Source organism: Eumetopias jubatus, unplaced genomic scaffold (genome assembly GCF_037043125.1).
Source record: "Eumetopias jubatus isolate StellerSeaLion01/CBP00866 unplaced genomic scaffold, mEumJub1_p1.0 scaffold_1, whole genome shotgun sequence".
Taxonomy (NCBI): domain Eukaryota; kingdom Metazoa; phylum Chordata; class Mammalia; order Carnivora; family Otariidae; genus Eumetopias; species Eumetopias jubatus.
Window position 1 is genome coordinate 47023080 of NW_028274807.1, and position 20305 is coordinate 47043384.

Sequence of the window (20305 nt, forward strand, 5' to 3'; positions counted from 1 at the left end):
TATGTGCATATCAACCATATTTTCCCAAACATGAGCAGTAGCAGCTGCAACTGAAATCAGTGATTGACTAATTCAAGTTATCTGATCTTGTCACCATAGCAAATAATAGCCTTTCGAAGATGGGTTTCTGCAATGTCCTTTAACTTTGTCAAGATTTAGATTGGTTCTCCTATTGTACAAAAATCTGTTGGAATCCTATTTAAATTATAGATCCCTGGGCCTTCCCCCTAGAAATTATAATTCCATTTGTCTATGGATGTGCCCAGACATCCTCAATTTTAATAAACTCTCATGGTGTTTCATCTGATGCAAGTGGTCAGCCTGCCACACTTTGAGAAACACTGCCATAGTTGAACCTCCTTTAGAAGTAAGTTTTAAGTTGTGGCATCCCTGGCTGGCTCAGTTGGTGGACCATCGGACTCTTGAGTCCGAACTTACAACCCAGTCAGGGTTGTAAGTTCAAGTCCTGCATTGGGTTTACTTAAAAATTACTTAAAAATAAAATCTTAAAGGGGCACCTGGGTGGCACCATCGATTAAGCATCCAAATCTTGGTTTCTGCTCAGGTCATGATCTCAGGGTTGTGAGATCCAGCCCCATGTGGGGCTGTGGGCTCAGCGCAGAGTCCACTGGGTTTCTCTCTCCCTCTCCCTCTACCCCGCCCCCCCCGCACTTGCACGCTTTTCTCTTTCTCTCTTATCTCTCTAAAATAAATAAATCTTTTTAAAAAAATCTTTAAAAAGAAAAGAGAGAATAAGCTTTAAGTTTTCTTTCACCTGGAACTCTGGCCTGCCTGGGTGTGGGAGGTTCAATGGTTTTCATCAACCTGTGGGGCTTTTAAAACGCTGCAGATGTCCACATCCCTTCTGAGAACCTACTGACTCCGATTGTCTAGGAGTGTGGAATATGGGCATGTGAATTTTTAATGAGCACCGCAGGTTATTCAGAACTGAAATCCCTGTGATAAACCAATTGGTATAGGAACACAATATTGGTGGGGCTTGTTTGTTTTACACTATATTGTTATGCTTTGGTGAAGACAACGTGGCTTGGGATGATGGTCATTGGTGGGGTCAGTTGCCTGAAAGTTACTGGGCTCCCATTGTTTGTAGACCATTGATGGTGCAAGCCAATTTTGTCTTAACTGATTGCACTACATAGTTTTTACCTCTAGATGGCAGCAAAGGCTAGTCATTTTATTAGAATGGTCCTGAATGTCATTCGCCTTTTAAAAAATGATTCTATGTGTTTTTTTAATTTCTTCCTGTATGAATTTTATACTTGGACATATTTCAGTAAATGAGATATGGAGCTTTAAAATGTGTCATATCCTGAATCATTTTTATAGAACATTATGTCAAATAGCTCCAAGAAAGTTTTGTCCAAATTTGGAGTGCATGTTGCAGGCGGAATCTATGCATATGTCTGTTTTAAGACCACACAGTAAATGTTCTACTCAGAGTCGGAGGCTCCTGGGTTCCATCAGAAAGCAGATGTCTTGGAGGAGATTAAGCTAGTTGGAAAGCTCATTCATAGAAGAAAAGAATTTTTTTTTTAAATGTTTAACTCAGTTCAACATGGAAATTAGGATTTGGAATGGATTACAGGTCTGAGGATGCCAAATTCAGTGAGGCAGAGGCATTGGTTTTTTCTAAGGAGCAGGAGAAAGAAACGGAGTACATGTGTGGAATGTATTTACTAAATTCTTGAAATGTTGGCTTACTTGGTCCACAGTTTCTAAAAAGAAACCAAGCAATCTACAAGACTCCCTGGTTACAAGTCAGTAAATGATATTGAGCCTTTGTGACCAAAAGAAGTGCAGAAAGGTGAAAATGTGTTCAGTTTTATTTGACGTGTTAATTATGTAGCCCAATTTCTACTTGATGCTTGTGCTCTTTCTTATTATCATGGAGGGTAAACATCTGAAAGCATACCAAAATCAGCATTTATGGGGAAGCTGTTAGATCCTAGTTAGACAGCTGGAGTCAGGATGTTCCCTTTTCTGTAAATGAAATTAATTTTGTAAGTGCTTTGAACTTTTTGGAGATGTATTGGCAACATATTATCTAAGAAAACAGTGTTCCCTCAGGAGTGTTCCTGACTCCAAGGACTGCACAGGCCCTCAGTACACCTTTAGCTCTAGAGGTTGAAAGACTCAAGGCTCCCAAAGACCTCTTATCATTTTGATTTGTGGTTATTGGGGTTAGTGACGCAGGGTGGGGGCAGATTCAGTGCTGCCTGACTCCCTCAGGGACCCAGCTGTGTTATCAGAATAACAGTATTTTGTATTTTTATCTCTTTTTAATGGGAAAGTATATAAGTGATTATGATAGATGTGATGAAAAGGATGAAATAATAAACTGGAAAAAAAATCTTTGAAATATTATTGCCTTCATTTCTTTTGTCTTTTGTATTGTTTGGTAAATCACTACTAGTTTGTATAAAGAAAAAAATTGGTAATGACAGATAATGAATCTGGCAGATAGCCTAGAGTTTCATAAGCTGCTTTGGGTTTTTTTCTCATGATTTTCTCAGAACTTCCTCATTATACAATAAAACTTTATCACTATAGATTTTACAGTTTTATATGGTAAGAGATCCTTCAAAAGGAAACCCTATAGTTGGATTCGTTCATTCCTGTTAACCTCCTGTGAGAAAATGTTTGGTTTTAAATAGAGTTGCAGTGCTATGATTTCTACTGAAGAGTTGTCTAGTTTCTGAGGAGGTTGATGCCTTTATTTTATAATGTAATATGCTTTGTGGTTGTACCTAGTTATATCCCAATCTCTCTGTGGTAATTACACTAACATGGGCAGTGAGGACAATCCAAGAATAAACATTGAAATAGTTTTCAAAAATCCTTCCTAACCCAGTTACTTCCATTTTGTACCCAGACACATAGCATCACATATAGAAATAGTATGCTAAGGTAAAATATACTAACCTTGAAGTGTTGTCTTCCTTGTTTGTCTCCTTTCTTTTCCTTTTTTTTTTTAAGATTTTATTTTTTTTTAAAGATTTTTATTTATTGAGAGAGAGAGAAAATGGTAGAGAGAGAGCATGAGAGGGAGGAAGGTCAGAGGGAGAAGCAGACTCCCTGCTGAGCAGGGAGCCCGATGCGGGACTCGATCCCAGGACTCCAGGATCATGACCTGAGCCGAAGGCAGTCGCTTAACTAACTGAGCCACCCAGGCACCCTAAGATTTTATTTTTAAATAATTTCTACAGCCAATGTGGGGCTCAAACACAACCTTGAGATCAAGAGTCGCATGCTCTACCAACTGAGCTAGCCAGGCGCCCCATCCCCTTTCTTTTTATTCATCTATCAAATTTTTTACCTCAGGGTTTTTTTTGTTTTGTTTTGTTTTTTCTTTTTTGGTGATCATCCCACCCCTTCTTTCTCATTTCTTCATTTGCACCCATTTAAGTTTTTTCAGTTGTTCACAGGCTTACATTTTACAACAGCCTTGGGTTAGCAGTTAGAGCAGAAGCTGTAATGCCAAATAGACTTGGGTCTGCATTCTGGTTCTGGCACCAACTAGCTGTGTGTCCTCAGGCAAGCCATTTAGCTATTCAGGCTTCAGTTTCCTCATCTGTAATACTTATCTGGGTATTAGAGTATTACTTTAATGTTCTTTGGGGAGTAGGAAAGACCCTGGCCCATCAAAGTTCCAGATAAGTGTTTGTTGTTACTAATGTGAACGAAATGAACTTCGTCTTTTTCCTTATATTTGTGCTTAAGATGCGTATTTCTTGATTATAGTCATAACTTATTTTCTTTGGTTATTTCATCTTCCTTGTTTTTCTGCTTTACCTTCTCCTATTAATTATCGGAGACATGTTAGTGAGCATGGGAGTTGAGGAGCTGACCAAGCAGTACTGTGTTTACTGGGCCAAGTTTCTAAGCAATTCTGACCCAGAAAAGGATCTCTCCACACAACCTTTTTTCCTTTTTTATCCTACTTGGTCTGGTCATTGTCTTTCTTTTTTTAGAGTACTTGAAAACATACTATTTTCTACTTTTTTCTCTTTTCCTATCTTTTAATTGAAAAATGAAATGAAGTCCTTTGGCCCTGACATTCTGTGAGTCTATGAAAAGAACAAGTGCAAGCCAGCTATGGCCACCAGGTATGTTGTTAGCCTTTGTTGAACACCTACTACCAGCGGTATTTAAGTTCTGGGTAATGTAGTGCAGTGGTTCTTAAACTTTATAAGCCCAAGAATGAACCAGGCAGATTGTTTAAATGCGGAGTTCCTGCATTGGTTTTCATAGGTCTAGGCATGTGGAAATCTGTGGAGTCCTGAGTGATTTTTATAAAGGTGATCAGTGACTGCATTTGAGAAATGTTGATATTAAGAGTTTCAAAAAATAAATAAATGATAGTGGATTCTTGCTCTCAAGAGATTGTAGTATAGTATACGAGAGATTATAAAAAAGAGGCAAAATAAAGTCCTATAATAGAGGTACAAACAGAAGTATTTTGGAAACTCGGAGGAAGATGGGCATTTGAGATAGGAGTAAGATTTCAAAAGGAGGAACAAAGTGAGAAGCTTATTCTAGCTCTAGGAACAGCATGAGCAAGGTGCAAGGCAAGAAAGCTCAATGGTATGTGGGAGGATGGTCAGTACTGTGTTCTGGTTAGGATACAGGGGTTGTCCAGTTTCAAAGGGAGTTGAGGCAAGAGATGGAGGCCTGATAGAAAGTTTGGAATTTGGATACTCAGTAATGTAAGTGTGAAGTAAGTGCTATTTTTGGTGGTGGTGGGGTGGAGAGGACTGGAGAATTGCCATGATTAGGAAGGTGTTGTAGAAAGATCACTAGCAACATGAGTGAAGATTGGATTAGAAATGTGAGGGGTTGAATGCAATAGATTAACTACCTTACACTACCATCCGTACTGAGGTCTGGATTTGGGGAGTCGTAGCCAAATAAAAGGGGGAGGGCAGAGAAAGAAATACCAGGGCAGTGTGGCTGACTAGATCTGGGGAGTAAGCAGAAAAGTGGAGAATGGCTCCCAGATGTTGAACCTTGGAACAAGGAAGGTAGTGGACCATCATCAGAAGTAAGACAAAGAGCAACCCAAAAGGAGCAGTGCAGTGGGGTGTGGGCACATTCTAAGTTTGAAGTGTAGGTGGACCTTCCATGTGGAACTGTTTGGTAGGCATTGAAAACTTGGGAGATCTTGCTTTGAGAATCATCATGAGAGAAATTGTTGATACCATTCAAGTGGTTGAGAACCCAAGGGGAAAATGTAATTCTTTTCACCTGCCAATCTCTTCTTCTACGACTGATAATTCTACGTTCCTTTCCCCGAGCCTGAGAAGTGAGTTTTATTGGGCCCTATTCTGTGCCCACATGCCCACCCCACCCGCCGCCCTGCCACAAGGCCACCAATCTTACTGATAAGAGTACAGCTAGTTCTGAGAGCAGCCCCCTACTAGAGGCATTTCTTCCCAGTTCTTGAACGATGTGTAGTGATTGAATCGTTATCCAGGCACTGATTTCTATCAGGGGAAAGGAATTCCTGTGCCCGTCCTCCAGTGACCAGGCTGGCCCCTCTGCCATTGTGTCTGGACTGAGCAGACAGATTACATAAACTTATATTCTGTGGGGGGATCTGCCAGTCCTTGGCACAGGGGCATTCAGTAATTACAGGATGCCCCCCTTCCCCCCAGAGCACATTTCCTTCCTCATTGGCAGTCTGAGAAAACCTGGATTAGGGCCATAGTTGATAGGTTGGCCTAAAAAAATAGTAATAATTGTCCATTGTTCTCCCTAGTCCTCTCATTACCCTTCTTAGAAGCTAAAATTAGTGGCCCTGGCATTTATATTTCCTAAAATTTTTATAATACATATGTATTATTCTTATAATCAGAAAAAAGTTTTATATAACAAGAATTGTGTTGCTTATGCCTGTCACTATGAGAGATGTCATCCTTCTTCACTGAGATCCTTACTCATTGACCCCCTCCTTGTTACCCTGAAGGGATTGTTAGGTGTTTTAATGTTTCTTATGTTATGGGCCTTTAGTTAATTTTTAGTTAACTTCTCTTTCTATAAAACTAATTTTCTGAAGCCTGATATCAATGAATTCAGGTAAGAACACCATTAAAAGGCAAAGAACAGAAAAGGGATAGCTTTTTTTTTTTTTAAGAGGAGAAAAGCAGTCAACTCACTAATAATGAAGAATAGTAATTTGTTCTTGAGGAATTGTTGTGAGTTGTTTAAAGAGTGGTTGCATTGAAGCAAGTGTTTTTATGCATTTGTTTACGAGAGATAACATTGAAGACCAACTTGACGACTTTCTCTAAAATATCAATTTTATTTGTGATGTTTCCTTGGTTTACAGTTATTTCATCCTGAATTGGAAGCAGAATTTAGAGACTGACAGGGTTGAACCCTAACACTTTTCCCCCTGAGCTCGGAAGATAAACAGTGCTACTGCTGCTGCTTTTTTTTCTTTAAGGTGATTTTGGGACCATCATTCTTTCCTTTTAAGATAATGGTGTTGCTTGAGAAGTGGAAATCCTGAATTAAGGAATACCATCCTGGAAGATTTTCTGGTCTTCTGCAGAGGCAGAAGTCCCTAAGTTGCTGGTGCTTGTCTTTATGGTGGCTAGACTTTAATCCTTTGATTGTCTTTTCTGGAGGTGTTGGGTCACTATCAGGACTATCAAGGCACTACTTACTTTTGAGCTTTGATATGCATGGTCGTGTTGTTCCCTCTGTGGATCATTTTTATTCACTTCTGTTGTTGTGCTCTCCAGCCACCTCTGAGCCAATCAGGTACCTCATACTCCAACTCATTCTGCATGCCTGGCATTTTCCTGATGATGAGGAATTGTGCTTCTCCTTGGTCTTGCTTTCTCCCGTGTCCTATCCACAGCACATCCCCAAGTCCATCTTCCCCATGCCTGCCCATTTATGTGGGGCATGGCCTCTCAACATTATCTCTTATTCCCCAAACAGTAACCTCAGGGAGATGGGAGGAGTTGGAAGGGGAGCCTTCCAACCCTCTGGACTGTAGTGATGATCATGGAAGGTTTCAGAAAAGGTAGGGCTTGAGCCAGACTTTTCAGTGTGAGTCACTTGATGAGAGAAGAGAAAATTATCCATGTAGAGCAGTGGGGAGGAGGTAGGGGAAAGTCCTGTATATATTTAGGGGCATTCCAAGTGTTCTGGCTAAAGTGGGAGACTTTTGAGATAAGAGTGAGTACAGGGATGTAACGTTAGGCAACCTGTCTATGCCCTTAAGTAATGGGAGAGGTTCAAAAGCAATTTATTATGCTTTCCACTTGTACTGTGGTAGCTTCTCAGTATGTTTCTCTGGAAAGAGAATGGGACAATTTAAGTAGATTTGTGTTATGACATCTCGTTTTTGTCACATACTAACAGAACAACCTGAAGAAATTTTCCTTACATCTCAGAATTAAAATTTTTTTATCTCTAAAATTGTGAAGATACCTACTTTATAGGGTTGTTGTGAAATAAGTGTATAAAGTATTAGTTGTTTCCATTATCTCACTTCTCTGAAGTGAGACAGAATGCTCCCTAGCATTATATTCGAGGCCCTTCACAGTCCAACAGGACTGGGCCCTTAAGCCTTAACCCTGCCCCAACCATCTCAGTTGCAGCCACACTGCACTGTTCATTGTTCCTTGAACATTGTTTTTTTCCTCTCCTACCTGCCCTCACACCTCTGCTCTTGTGGGCACCTCCCTGGAACTCCTTTTGTCCTCTCTTTATCCTACTCTTCCTCATCTCTCATCTATTTCTGAAACCTAACCCCTGAACTTGCCCCCAGAGTAATGTGCTCCTCCTCCAAATTCCTGTAGTACTTATTATCTAAGAATTCCTTCTCTGTGTTATGCTGTTAATTACCTTTTAAGGTAGTCCTCAACTCCCACCCTAGATTCTAAATCTTAGACTTGCATAACTGCCTTGCACAGCAATGAGTAATATTAGGTACTTCATAAATATTTGTTGGTTCATTCTTGTAGCTGATTTGTTGAAGAATGAAGAATGCTTATATTCTAATAGAAGACATTTGTGCCTCTGGTGGTTATAAGCTACTACAGAGGGAATTGAAACTTCTCAGAGAGGACTCTTTGGAAAGGTCTAGACAGTAAAGGGTTATCTCTTAAGTTCTTAGGAATCCTCCTGAAACCCTTTTCACCCACTAAGGCAAGGGTGGTTGGTTCTCTAGACTTTTCTTTCTTCTCTTGAAGGCATGTGAGAAATGGAAAGCTCATCTGAAAGCTCAAGTTTGTAATGTGGTATTGAAAGAAACAAAGGTACAGCATATTAACCCAAATATAAATGTCAAATACACACATGCTTTGGGCCAATCTGTCAAATTAGTAGAAACAACTAAAGTCTTCAGTGCAGATTTTTAAAGTTGCTTTGAGGCTTATGTTTAGTCAGACTCAAGATTTTCATCTTTACATACCAGACATAAGACTTTTCAAATGAGCTGTTAAATTTTTCCCACAGCAAGTCCTGTAAAAGAGGAACTGGCTCATAGAGTTAGTCAGTCCATCTCCCTAATGCAGTGGTTCTCAAATGGAGGTGATTTTACCCCTAGAGAACATATGGCTATGTCAGGAGCCATTTTTGTTTGTCACAGTTGGGGGATGCTGCTTGGCATCTAGTGGGTAGAAGCCAAGAATGCTCCTAGACATCCTAGAGTGCACAGGACATCCTTCCCCAACAAAGAATCATCAGATCCAAACTATCAATAGTCCTGAGGTTGAGAAAGTTTGCTCTAAAAAGAAAAGAGCTGATATGTTGAAGATTAAAAGGCTGATTCATAGAATTTTAAAGAAACACATCATTAGTGACCATCTAGTAGTTAGGACACCTGCAAGTGGGAAAATGAGGAAGAAGAAATTTAATTTCTGAAAGGAAACTCATGCAGATAATCGGTTTATTTATGCCCAACCTTATTTCCCAAAGGAATTTTTAGCAATTTAAAAAGGGTGTCAAGACATGGAGAAAATTCAGAAATCATTGGAAGTTAGAACTAGATATGATCTTAGAGATCACCAAGTCCAGTTCTCTTTATTTCACAAAAATTAAATGACTTTTCTAGGGCCCCATAGCTGACTGAGAAGGGCATGAACTGGAACCTGATCTTGTTTGCTGACTTCAAATGTTCCCTCCCACCCCGTAAGTCCACTTCTCTAAATCTTTCCTTGGCCTATTTCAAGCCTCAATTGCTCTGTGAAGCCTTGATTAATCTACTGTTTAGTCCTGCTTAATCTCTAGTTTACTGTATGAATTTAGTTTGCACTTGACTAAATGTTATCTAATACTCTTTTGTTTCTTGTCTCCTTCCTTTCAAGGGCAGTGAATCTTTTCTCTCCATACCTGCCCCAGTGTCGGTAGAAGACAGGTAGTTCAGTGGATGTCATGATCAGTGGATTAACCAGTTGTGTCCATGTGGTGCTCTGAAGAGAAGACACCGTGCATGTCACTGAGACATGAGTGGCATGTCAGTGAACCCATTCCACCTTTCCAGAGGCCTAAGGAATGCAAAGTGAAACAGGCTTTGTAGACCTGTAGGGCCTGTATACATTGTTAGTTATGCAAAGATGACTAGGCTTTCAAAAGCAAAATAGAACTCAGAGGCAAAAAAAAAATCCTAGATAACGTTACAAAAATATCATACAGGACCATTTGACTATGGGAGAAAAGGAAAATTACTAAAATAGGAAAACTTAAAAAGCTTTCAAAAACTGCCTTAATCAAATTTTATTTCTCTTGTGAAATTTTAAAATGAAGCTACAAGTAAAGATTATTCCTAGGATAGCTGACTGTAGCCCAGAGTACATTTTTATGGCACCATTTTAAGTGTAAAAACTAGTGTCCTGATGGAATGTTGACAGATTTATATGTGCTACCATATGAACAGTGTTAAAGTTCATTAGCAAATGATAAAGTACTTAGAAGTGTTGGCCAGTTAACTGGCTGGACTCCCTAAGGATTCTGTGCCCTACAGTGTTGCCTTTGGGGGATGCCTGCTCTGATTAATTTCACTGCACAGTGGAAGCGTCCATCAGTTGGAAAGGAAAAGATTTGGAGTTTAAATGAAAATGAATTTAAGGGAGTTTAAGATTGGGGACTTTATTGAACCACTCATCTTCCTTGCTCTTTTCTTGGCATTTGCTCCACTGTGGCCTAAGGTGAATGGAGTCCTTTGTTTTGGTTCATCCAAACTGCTCTCTTTAATGTGTGTTCTGGACTATTCCCAAGAAATGCTGTAGGGTTATTGAGAGCCTGGGATCTGAGGGAGAAACAGCTTGTAGGTGTCAGACAGCCTGCTACTGCTCAGCTAAAAATTCAGGCATCTATGCTTTGCTACAGTTGTAAAACTAGGAACCTTCCCACCCTATAAAGCGATAGTTTTTATTAAGCTTTTCTTCTGAATAAAAAGAAAACCTGGGGAATGAGCTTTCTATGTGTCATGCCAGCCACTAGAGGGCAGAATAGTCACACTTCCTTGGACAGGTGTAATTCATTCTGATAGAGCAGGACTACCGTCAGAACACATTTGCTAATGTTTATCAATGTAGGAATTTCTTAAACAGTGAAATTCCTACTTTAGAGTGCATACTAATCAGCAGAGTAATTTGTTAAAGGTGCAGCTTCCTGGGTCCTACCCTTGGAGATTCCTATACATGTATGTTAGATTTTACTTTGAGAAACACAGGATCTTAATGTTTTGGGCATGCATTTTTGCCTGATTATGTTTTCTTTTAGGATTGCAAAGCAAAATGATTTTTGGAGGGAAAAACAATAACAGAAACCAAGGTATAGGGAAATTAGAATGTTGTTAATTTAAAGATCTTTCCCTGCCTTTGTCTTCTAAGTTTCAGAGGAGACTCACTGTAAAGATTCAGAATCAAAAAGCTACCAAAAATATGTTTTTGTCTGGAGTTCTCCGTCAGTCAATAAAGATCATTAAATCCTTAGGCTTCAATTCTAAGAATTTTTTAATGAAATATCCCTTTTATGACCATCTTATAGTACAACCTACTTTTTATCCTTTGGGTGACATGAAGACCTATGTCCTAATGTCTTGGCGTTGTGAAGTATAGTTGTAGAGACCTTCTGAGTAGATTTATGTAATCCTGTCATCATCTTGAACAAATAGAGACCTTCCTTTATATGTATAGATCCAACTATAGTAATGCACATTGTCCTAGTAAGGGTGATGATTTTATTTTTGCCATTGCCCCCAGGGAAGAGGCAACCTCGGAGTTTTGCCACTGTTCTTAAAAAGACAGAAGAATATGGAAAATCGTTTAAATCTATGGTAGGATGCTGCAGCTTAAAAAATTAAAGAGATAGGGGAACTGAGTAAAATGAAAATTGGTTCTGAAGCTGGGACTTCAGATGAAATGAAAGGAAGGTATTTTATCAGATGTATATAAAAACTGTCTTCTGTGAGTCTCTCATGGGCCTCCTTCTTCCAAGAAAACAAACTTCCACCCTTACATATCTCATATGAAGATTTTCCAGTGTGACTTTCTTCCTCCTTCCTGGCTTTCAAGGTTCTTCTGTGATTATATACAAATGAAAAAGAAAGTTCTATAACCTTTGAAACATACACACGGTTATAAAAATTTAATTTTGAGGGGCACTTGGGTGGCTCAGTCAGTTAAGCATCTGCCTTTGGCTCAGGTCACAATCCCAGGGTCCTGCTCAGCAGGGAGTTTGCTTCTCCCTTTCCCTCTCCCCCTGCTTTTTTTTTTTTTTAAGATATTATTTATTTATTTGACAGAGAGGGAGACAGCGAGAGAGGGAACACAAGCAGGGGGAGAGGGAGAGGGAGAAGCAGGCCTCCCGCTGAGCAGGGAGCCTGATGCAGGGCTCGATCCCAGGACCCTGGGACCATGACCTGAGTCGAAGGCAGACGCTTAACGACTGAGCCACCCAGGCACCCTCCCTCTCCCCCTGCTTGTGCACGCACTCTCTCTCTCTCTGTAAAATAAAATATTTAGGAAAAAAATAAATAAAAATTTAACTTTGAAATTGAGGACTAAAAGTCTAGAATGTGTGAATGGGAAAATGCTCTTTTTTAATGTATGATTTTATGGAAAGGGGCAGATGCTTTTTTTTTTTCAGAAATGATGCTGTCTTTACCATAAATTTTAATTAGTAACACTTTTAATAATCTATATATGTTATTAATATGACAGTGTTCCTAAATTCTGATGGTGATGTGAATTATTATACTGAAGTTTTCCTCCCAGTAGAAGAACCTCTAAAAGAGGGTTCAGTTCCTTGAAAGTCCAGTAAACTTTTAGTAACGTTAATCACTTGGGATGCCTATTTGTAGTAAATATCTAGAGCAGATGATGAAATGAGAATTTGTGCATTATAATCATGGAGCACAGATCCTATGGTGTTAACTTTATTGTAGAGAATTGTTCTGGCTCACATGAGAAATTGAACCCTTACAAAAGGGATGAACTATTCAAGAGCCCAGAGCTTTTCAAACTCTGTTAGTTACAGGTGTGCCAGGAATGGATGTCCCCTCAGCAGATGGGACAACATATTTTCTCTCTGGGCCATTACGTGACAAAAGTTGGGAAGCGCTGCGAAGACTTTGTTCTTTCGTTCTTTCTACTTTCTGTCACACTCAACATGTTATGTGTACCCTCTCTTGATAATATCTAAAAAAGCATCTTAGGCAGTAGCATTATCAATGTCTACTTTGAAAAATGTAAAATTAAGTATGTAGTTTCTTCTAAAGTTCTAGCCCAAGGTGACTTAAAAATAAAAATAGTTTTGGGGTGCCTGGGTGGCTCAGTTGGTTAAGCATCTGCCTTCAGCCCAGGTCCTAATCTCAGGGTCCTAGGATAGAGCCCTGCATCAGGCTCCCTACTGAGCAGGGAGCCTGTTTCTCTCTCTCCCTCTGCCTCCCTCCAGCCCCTGCTCCTCGTTCTCTCTCTCTTTCTCAAATAAATAAAATCTTTAAAAATAAATAAATAAATAAAAATAGTTTTGAAAAACATTTAGACCATCATGTATTTTGTAACACAGTTGGGTCACTGCCGATTCCCAAGATAAATGTGTTTAAACAGAAGCTTTCTCATTCATCACCAGCCTCAGCTTTCATCCAAATTTATTTAATGATGATGCAAGCCCACAGCATTGGTGTTGCCGTTCATCACCATGGAAGTGTTTCTGTCAACAAATACTCGCTTTGCTATCATGAAATTGATTTTGCAGGGAAAAGGAGGATAATCATGGAAGATTTCTTTTACTTCTAAAGATCTTCACAGTTTGCCTGGGTGTCTAAATGAATTGTGTTTAAAATCAGTAGCTGGCAGTAAAATTGACCAAACTAAATTAACAATTATGAGGTTGGAAAGGGGAAACTGATAATGAGCTATTTTGTCTGATTTTTTTTTTTTTAATTCAACTTGGGGACCAGATTTGTAATTTAAAATGGTCCTCTGAAAACTGTTGTTCTCTGCTATGGAAATATAGATCATTTTCAAAGAGTCCTATAATGTAAGTATCAGAATTCTTAGAATGCTTTGGCTAAATTTTTCTCACTTATCTTGTAAATGGCATAACAATAATCACAGAAGAAATTTTCCTCAACTAACATAATGTATGATTTTTTTTTTTTTAAATATGCCTTTTCTGTAACTTGTGTTTGAAACTATCTTTGGCTTCTATTTGCTTGTTTAGAGGTGGGGGGAAAATGCAATTACATTGTAAGCTTCTGAATATAGCCAATTTATAAGCAAGATAGGAAGCACCTACCTTAAATAATCCAAACTATTTTGGGATCCAGATAGGAAAAAAAAACAAGAATGACATTTTTGCTTTGAAGCAGTGTTCAAGAGCATATATCATAGTGGCTAATTTCAGGTTTGGATGCAAATACATATGTTTTATGAGGGTTTTCGCCTATAGTAGAAATACAGTCAACTCTTGATTGTCAAGGTAACTTGTGTTTTCAAATGTGCTTTTTCTGGCTTCCTGTCACATTTCATTTTTACTTTCACCATCAGCTCATATGTGCTTATTAAAAGCAAATTACTTAGTTTTATTCACTTAGTGTCAATAAACATTTATTAAGTTCTCAATATGTGCTAAGCACTTTGCTGGGCACCAAGGATACTGAGATACATCTCAAGCAGGAAGTTAAGTTTGCTCCTGAGAGATCTTACAGTTCACTTTAAAAAAGACATAAATTTTATTTATTTGAACCACTTCCTCTTCCTCTAATAACATGTGATCAGAAGTTGACTGTAAATGGGAAGTGGGAAGTAGGTCCTACTTGTTTTTAAGGAAGAATTAATAGACCTTGTGAACAGGAAGTAAAATTCTATTATACATGCAAAAATATAATACAAAATGACCAAAAAAAAAAAAATTCAGCAAGCAATGGTAAAAATAACAAATTATTTACTGCTTTAAAATGTTAAAGTATTTCATCGAGACAAGTTGCAGTGAAATTAATGTGAGTTATGGCAAATGAAATACATAAAGATGTATTTATACAAGTGCAGACTAAATATTTTCCATACAGGTATGTAAATGAAAAGATATACAGTAAGTGCACACTTGGTATGACTACTGCAGGCAACACTTAGTTAGTTTCAGATACTCTTGGATAGTTCATGCACAAACCTTCCCAAAGTACAAGTTCAATCAGTCTTTTGGGGGATGTGGAGGGATAATTAAAAAGGATTGAGTTCCTTGCAAAAATAGCACTATAGACCGGATGAGGGTGAGAGTCGTCAGTTATATATATTACTTACTGTAATTTGTGATTGTCGAGGAAGAGGTGTGGCTGTTGGTGTAATAGTAATACTGCTGGTGACTTTATTGGTTGTTTTGTTTAGGGCCCCATTAGTTAAGCCTTGAGTTCGGTTATCCTGTGGTGGTGTTGAAGGGCTGGCAGGTCTCACGGGGCTGGCTACAGCTTGCATGTAAGGACTTCCTAAGTGAATGTGGATTTTATTATCCTCAGTAGTTATCACACTTGAACTGTTGCTGTTTGAACGTTGAAACTGCCATGATGACTGGCGGTCAGGGGAGACTCTGAAAATCGCATGCTTGGCACTGATTTCTATCGGCTCTGGGGAACGTCCCTGCTCAGGAGAGCCTGCTGAACCAGTCACAGCCAAAACCTGAATAGGTGACATTGTCCTTTCTGGAGTTACAGAACCACAAGACTCTGGGGTCTGCGCTCTGGCAAAGGTTGCCATGGTAATTGGGGACATACTTTGCTCTAAATTCATGAGGCCTTCAGAAGTTTTGGATTTCACTGGTGTTATGGAGGCATTTTGGAGGATGGTTATCCTTTGCTTTGGGGTGCCACAGTTTGGTATCACCGCAGTGCTTGTGTAAGAGTGAGGACTTTCTGTAGTCGGACTTGTGATTTCAAGAGTGGCTGTGTTTTGGACATGGTCTGGAGTAACTTTTATATGAAGTGGCTGTCCAGGCATGTGGCTTAGGACTAGATCTCCAGGTTGCATGAAGTTGCCATTGGGTTTAGTTTGTATTTTTCCATTCTGAGGATAGCTCTCCTTAGATTTCATCCAAGGAATCCATAGTTTCCTGTTAACAGGACAGGGAGTAGATGAATTGCACTTGAAGGATAGCACAGATTCCTCATCATTAGGTTCCTCATCCTGGTCCTCACTCTCCTCAAACAACTGACCGTTGATGACTGCTCGTTCCAGAGGAATAAGACTCTTATAATCGGGTGGCTCATTGTCTGCTACTTCTGTCTGAACTTCTTTAGAAAATACTTGAGGGTCAGAGATGATTCTTCCATTGAGACTAGGCCGGAGGCTCTTACTAAAATGCCGATACCTCTCTAACTCTTTAGTTAGATTTTCAATCTCTCTTCCTAAATCTCTGTTCCTGTTTTCTTGTTGATTGAGTTTCTTTTGCAGAACTGAATGATCTCCCTGGAGATGACATATTAGGTCCTCAGTTGCCTTGTATTCATGAATTTTCTCTTTCAGTGCATCCACTTCTCTTGAGAGGTGCCCTGATTTAGCTTCTTCTTCTTGAAGCCTTTTGAAAAGCCATTGTTCATGGCTGGACTCTGTCTTTTCTGCTAACTTGTACTTGTTAAGTTCCATTTTAACATGTTCCAGCTCTTCAGATAAAAATTGAGCTTTATCTCGTTCATTAGCATACCTTTGTTCTAGAGTCTCATACTCATCTTCTGTTTTCATAAGGTCATCCTCAATGGCTTTCATATCCTTTAATTTCAGTCTCAGTCTTTCCACTTCTTGAGAGAGCTCTTTAATCTTATTGTTTTCTTGGTGTAATGCTGTTGTAGACTTACTAGAATCTTGATTTAATTTGTTTTTTAGAACATCTTTCTCAATTGCTTCCAATGACTGAAGTCTATTTTTCAGCATATTAACTTTGGACAGGAGATCATTTCCTTTTTCTTCTTCTGCTTTCAGTTTGTTCTTTAGATCATCTCTCTCCTTGGTGACACTGTACATTTTTTCTTCCACATCAGTTTTGGATTTCAGTGCCCTTTTTGTTTCCTCAATTAGCTTCTCAGTAACTGTTGTCACTTTATTTTGCTCCATTTGAAGCTGAGAAGAAGCAGCTTGTAACTTATCTTCAGTTTGCTTTAATTTTTCACTCATTGTTCTCCTTTCATCTACCAGCATCACAGTTAATGTTTTCAGTTTAGTTAAGTCCTCTTTAAGGGTGAATTCTGTCTTTTCCAGCCGACTTTCAATGGCTTCTAGCTCTTTGATCCTTACTTTTAAACTCTCTAGTTCTTGAGACAACTGCTTTGTGGTCATTCTTTCTTTTTCTAAATTGCATTTCAGAGAGTAACATTCTTGTTTGCTTTTGTTGAAGGCATCTTCTAATTTGTCCAGAGCCATAATTCTTTTATTGAGTTTTTCAACCTCGAGTTTGAAGTCTTTACTCTGTGATGTTTCCTTTTCAAGCCTCTTATTGAGATCTCTGCACTGCTCCTCCATTTTTATGAGTTCTTCATCTTTCCCTTCCATTTCTAGCACACGTTTCCTGAGCTCCTCCACCTCAGCCATGATACCGCAGTTTCCATATTCTCCCTTGTTGATTTTTTCTTTTATATCTTGCAGCTCCTCTTCTGCTTTTCGTAAAGACCTGTTTGTCTCTTCTAACTCATCAATTTGCCGGCTGAGTGCTGCCAGCTTTTGTCGAAGCTGGCGATTTTGGCTGTCCTCGTTGGTGAGCTTTGCCATAATTGTTTCTTGGTTCTGGTGAAACTTTGTGGTCTGTGTTTGCAGTTCTTTCTCTAATCTGGTTGCCTTCTGCTCTTCTTCCTGAACTCGGGTTTCAGCGAGGTCTAGTTTAGCATATGTTTCCTTTGCATTTGTGGTTAGGTCTTGGATTTTCTGTCTTTGAAGGGCAAGCTGTGCTGTCAGCCTTTGTTGTTCGTCCACCACCATCAAAGCAAAAGACTTCAGTTTGGTCAGCTCCTCTTTCAGGGCAGTGACCCTTTTTTCCTTTTCTTGCTCCTTCTTCTCCTGGGACTTGGTTTCTTGGTCAATCAGCTTCTTTAATCTGAAAAATACAAGAGTGTGTTCTATTTTGTGATTGGTGCTTCAGCAACTTATCAACTGTGACTAAACATTTGTATAATTTAAAAAGATAGATTAGCTATACAGAATATGGAAAGGAATTCCTGAATTTGACTGGAGGAGAGAATCTTGGTAAACAGTTATCTTGCTTTTTTGCTTTCACTACTCCCTCTCCCCCCACCCCTTGTTGATTGGTAATAGTTGTAGTTCACCAGGAGCCTTAGTGGAAGAGTAAAGGTAAAAAATAGTTGGTTTAAATTGCTTGTGTAACAGAACCCATAGACAGTCTAGCCTGAAAGCTGGAAAAACAAGAGTTTCAAGGTGACCTGGCTTCAATATTGGCCCTACTCTACCAGCTAATTAACCTGGGCAGTTATTTAACATCCTTGAGCTTCAGTTTCCTGATATGAAAAAATGGAGACAATAATTGTATTATCTCAGTCGCCATTTGTGAAAATTAAATGAGATAATTCGTCTAAGATTCTCATAGTGCTGGCACATAGTAAGCATTTGGTAAGTGTTAGTTATTGTTGTTGTCCTTTCCTATTAATGTGGCTGTGGTTACATTTATAAAATATTTTGCAGGGCACTGGGTGGCTCAGTCAGTTAAGAAGCTGCCTTCGGCTCAGGTCACGATCCCACAGGGTCCTGGGATCAAGCCCCATGTTGGGCTCCCTGCTCAGAGGAGAGCCTGTTTCTCCCTCTCCCTCTGCCTGCCTCTCTGCCAACTTGTGCTCTCTCTCTCTCTCTCTCTCTGTCAAATAAACAAAATCTTTAAAAAAATGTTTTGCTTGAACCATTATAATATGTGGCACATTAAGTTTGTCCACAATTTCTTGATTCTTGGGAGCCTGGATGGCTCAGTCGTTAAGCGTATGCCTTTGGTTCAGGTCATGATCTCAGGGTCCAGGAATTGAGCCACACATTGGGCTCCCTGTTCGGCGGGAAGCCTGCTTCTCCCTCTCCCACTGCCCCTGCTTGTGTTCCCTCTCTCGCTGTCTCTCTCTCTCTGTCAAATAAATAAAATCTTTAAAAAAAAAATTCTTGATTCTTAATTGAGATAAAATTCTATTCACATTGCTTAGAAGTTACACACTTCACTGATGGACTTTTCTGCCAATTAAAACTTGGTTTACACTAGCATAACATTGTGCCAGGAATCACTCACCTCACATATATCTTTATCCCCATAGTGGACTGGCAGTTGAATGAGGAGAATTGAGAGGCATCTGAAGGGGTTTAGAGTTTTCATAACGTACAGCAAGAGCACAGGTTTTAATAGGAAAGAGTTTATTGATTAGAGTCAGATGCTAGAAATGATGGAAGAAAAACTATCAGGAACATGATGATTCTATTATAATGTTACTTTTTTCTTTAATGTTTTAAATTTGTTGGCATAAAAGGATGTCTATTTACATGTAATATAAATTATCTCTTCCACACACTTTTCTCCTCAGCAGTGAGGTCATAGCTTTAAATTTGTGGCACTCTTAATTACATTGGGAATGGGCTGATTATAGAGGATGTAATTACAGCTTTGAATATTGTTATACAGAAACTAAAATAGAATGAAATTCCTGAAGAATTGAACTAAAGGACTTGTTATGGGTGAAAAGTTTGTTTTCTGATCAAGCAGAGAGAGTTCATAATATTTTACTATATCTTTTCTATTAGGAATGAGTTACTTACCCAATGCATGTCTTTGATCCTTACCATAAGACTTTCTTTTTGAAAGTTGCTTAAGGATTTGTAAGGACATTTTAAAAGGAAACTAATTTGAAAGAGTCTTCTTGGAAAAGTCTTTCTTGAGATCCTAATCTGCTCTTTTCCTTAATTACACTACATAAGACGAGCATGTTTAAAATAACAGTATAATGTAAGAATTCCCAATTTTTTTTTTTGTGGGGAGGATCCACTTTATTTTCTCCTGTTTTGAGAACCTGACAGGAGGCTGGTCCAAGGGCTGCAGCCTGTGAAATTCTAAAGAAGCTGAGCTGGATGCTGGGGTGGAGTTGATGATGATCTCATCCAGAGGCTTGGCAAGAGGCTTGCCCATGGCCTCTGGCCCTTTCCCACTCCCTATTTGAGACACCTGAAAAGAGAAAGATGGCGTCTCCTTCCTGAATGGTCATGAGACTTCACAAACCACTGGTAGATACGTCCACAGGCAAACTGCTTTGGTGGTGAAATAGTTACAAAAACTTTGGCAAAGTGTTTCTTCCTCCCACCTTAGCATTAGAATCATATTTTTTTTAAAGATGTTATTTATTTATTTGGCAGAGAGAGACACAGCGAGAGAGGGAACATAAGCAGGGGGAGTGGGAGAGGGAGAAGCAGGCTTCCCGCTGAGCAGGGAGCCCGATACGGGGCTCGATCCCAGGACCCTGGGATCATGACCTGAGCCAAAGGCAGACACTTAACGACTGAGCCACCCAGGCGCCCCTAGAATCGTATGTAACAATGCTCTGAGCATAACTGCAGTGAAATATTTTCCCCTCTCTACATCACAGTTCTTAGAGTTTTATTAGAGAACAGTTTCACAAAAACTTTTCAGGATTTGTTTTCAACTTATTAAGTAATACCATGTGCCATTTCATTTTCAGGAAAAGGACATGTATTTTCTTAGGATATAAAAGAAGGAAGATTATTTTGCAGTGTAATGAAAAAAGGATTAAAATTGAATGGTGATTAGTGAATCTTGGCAGAGCTATAACTGGCAAAAAAAGATT

General features: G+C 39.2%; 2 protein-coding genes across 4 annotated transcripts in view; one reads left to right on the plus strand and one right to left on the minus strand.

The window, feature by feature from the left end:
* CMSS1 (cms1 ribosomal small subunit homolog) overlaps nucleotides 1-20305 on the plus strand; it is a 376816-nt gene that overhangs the window by 12443 nt on the left and 344068 nt on the right. Inside the window, exon 2 of one of the 2 annotated variants that reach the window (XM_028119178.2) lies at nucleotides 9092-9168. The exons of the other annotated variant lie outside the window; for it this stretch is intronic. The gene's annotated coding sequence lies outside the window, so the exon portion shown is untranslated. The remainder of the gene's footprint in view (nucleotides 1-9091; nucleotides 9169-20305) is intronic. 2 annotated transcript variants of the gene reach the window in all.
* Nucleotides 1-20305, minus strand: part of FILIP1L (filamin A interacting protein 1 like) — a 48995-nt gene that overhangs the window by 2535 nt on the left and 26155 nt on the right. The window contains exon 2 of one of the 2 annotated variants that reach the window (XM_028119176.2): nucleotides 14787-17559. In XM_028119176.2, the coding sequence (XP_027974977.1) occupies nucleotides 14787-17444 (2658 nt within the window). In that variant the 5' untranslated portion in view covers nucleotides 17445-17559. Of the gene's footprint in view, nucleotides 1-14413; nucleotides 17560-20305 lie in introns of those variants that run through there. The other variant, XM_088024312.1, reaches the window with a different exon arrangement.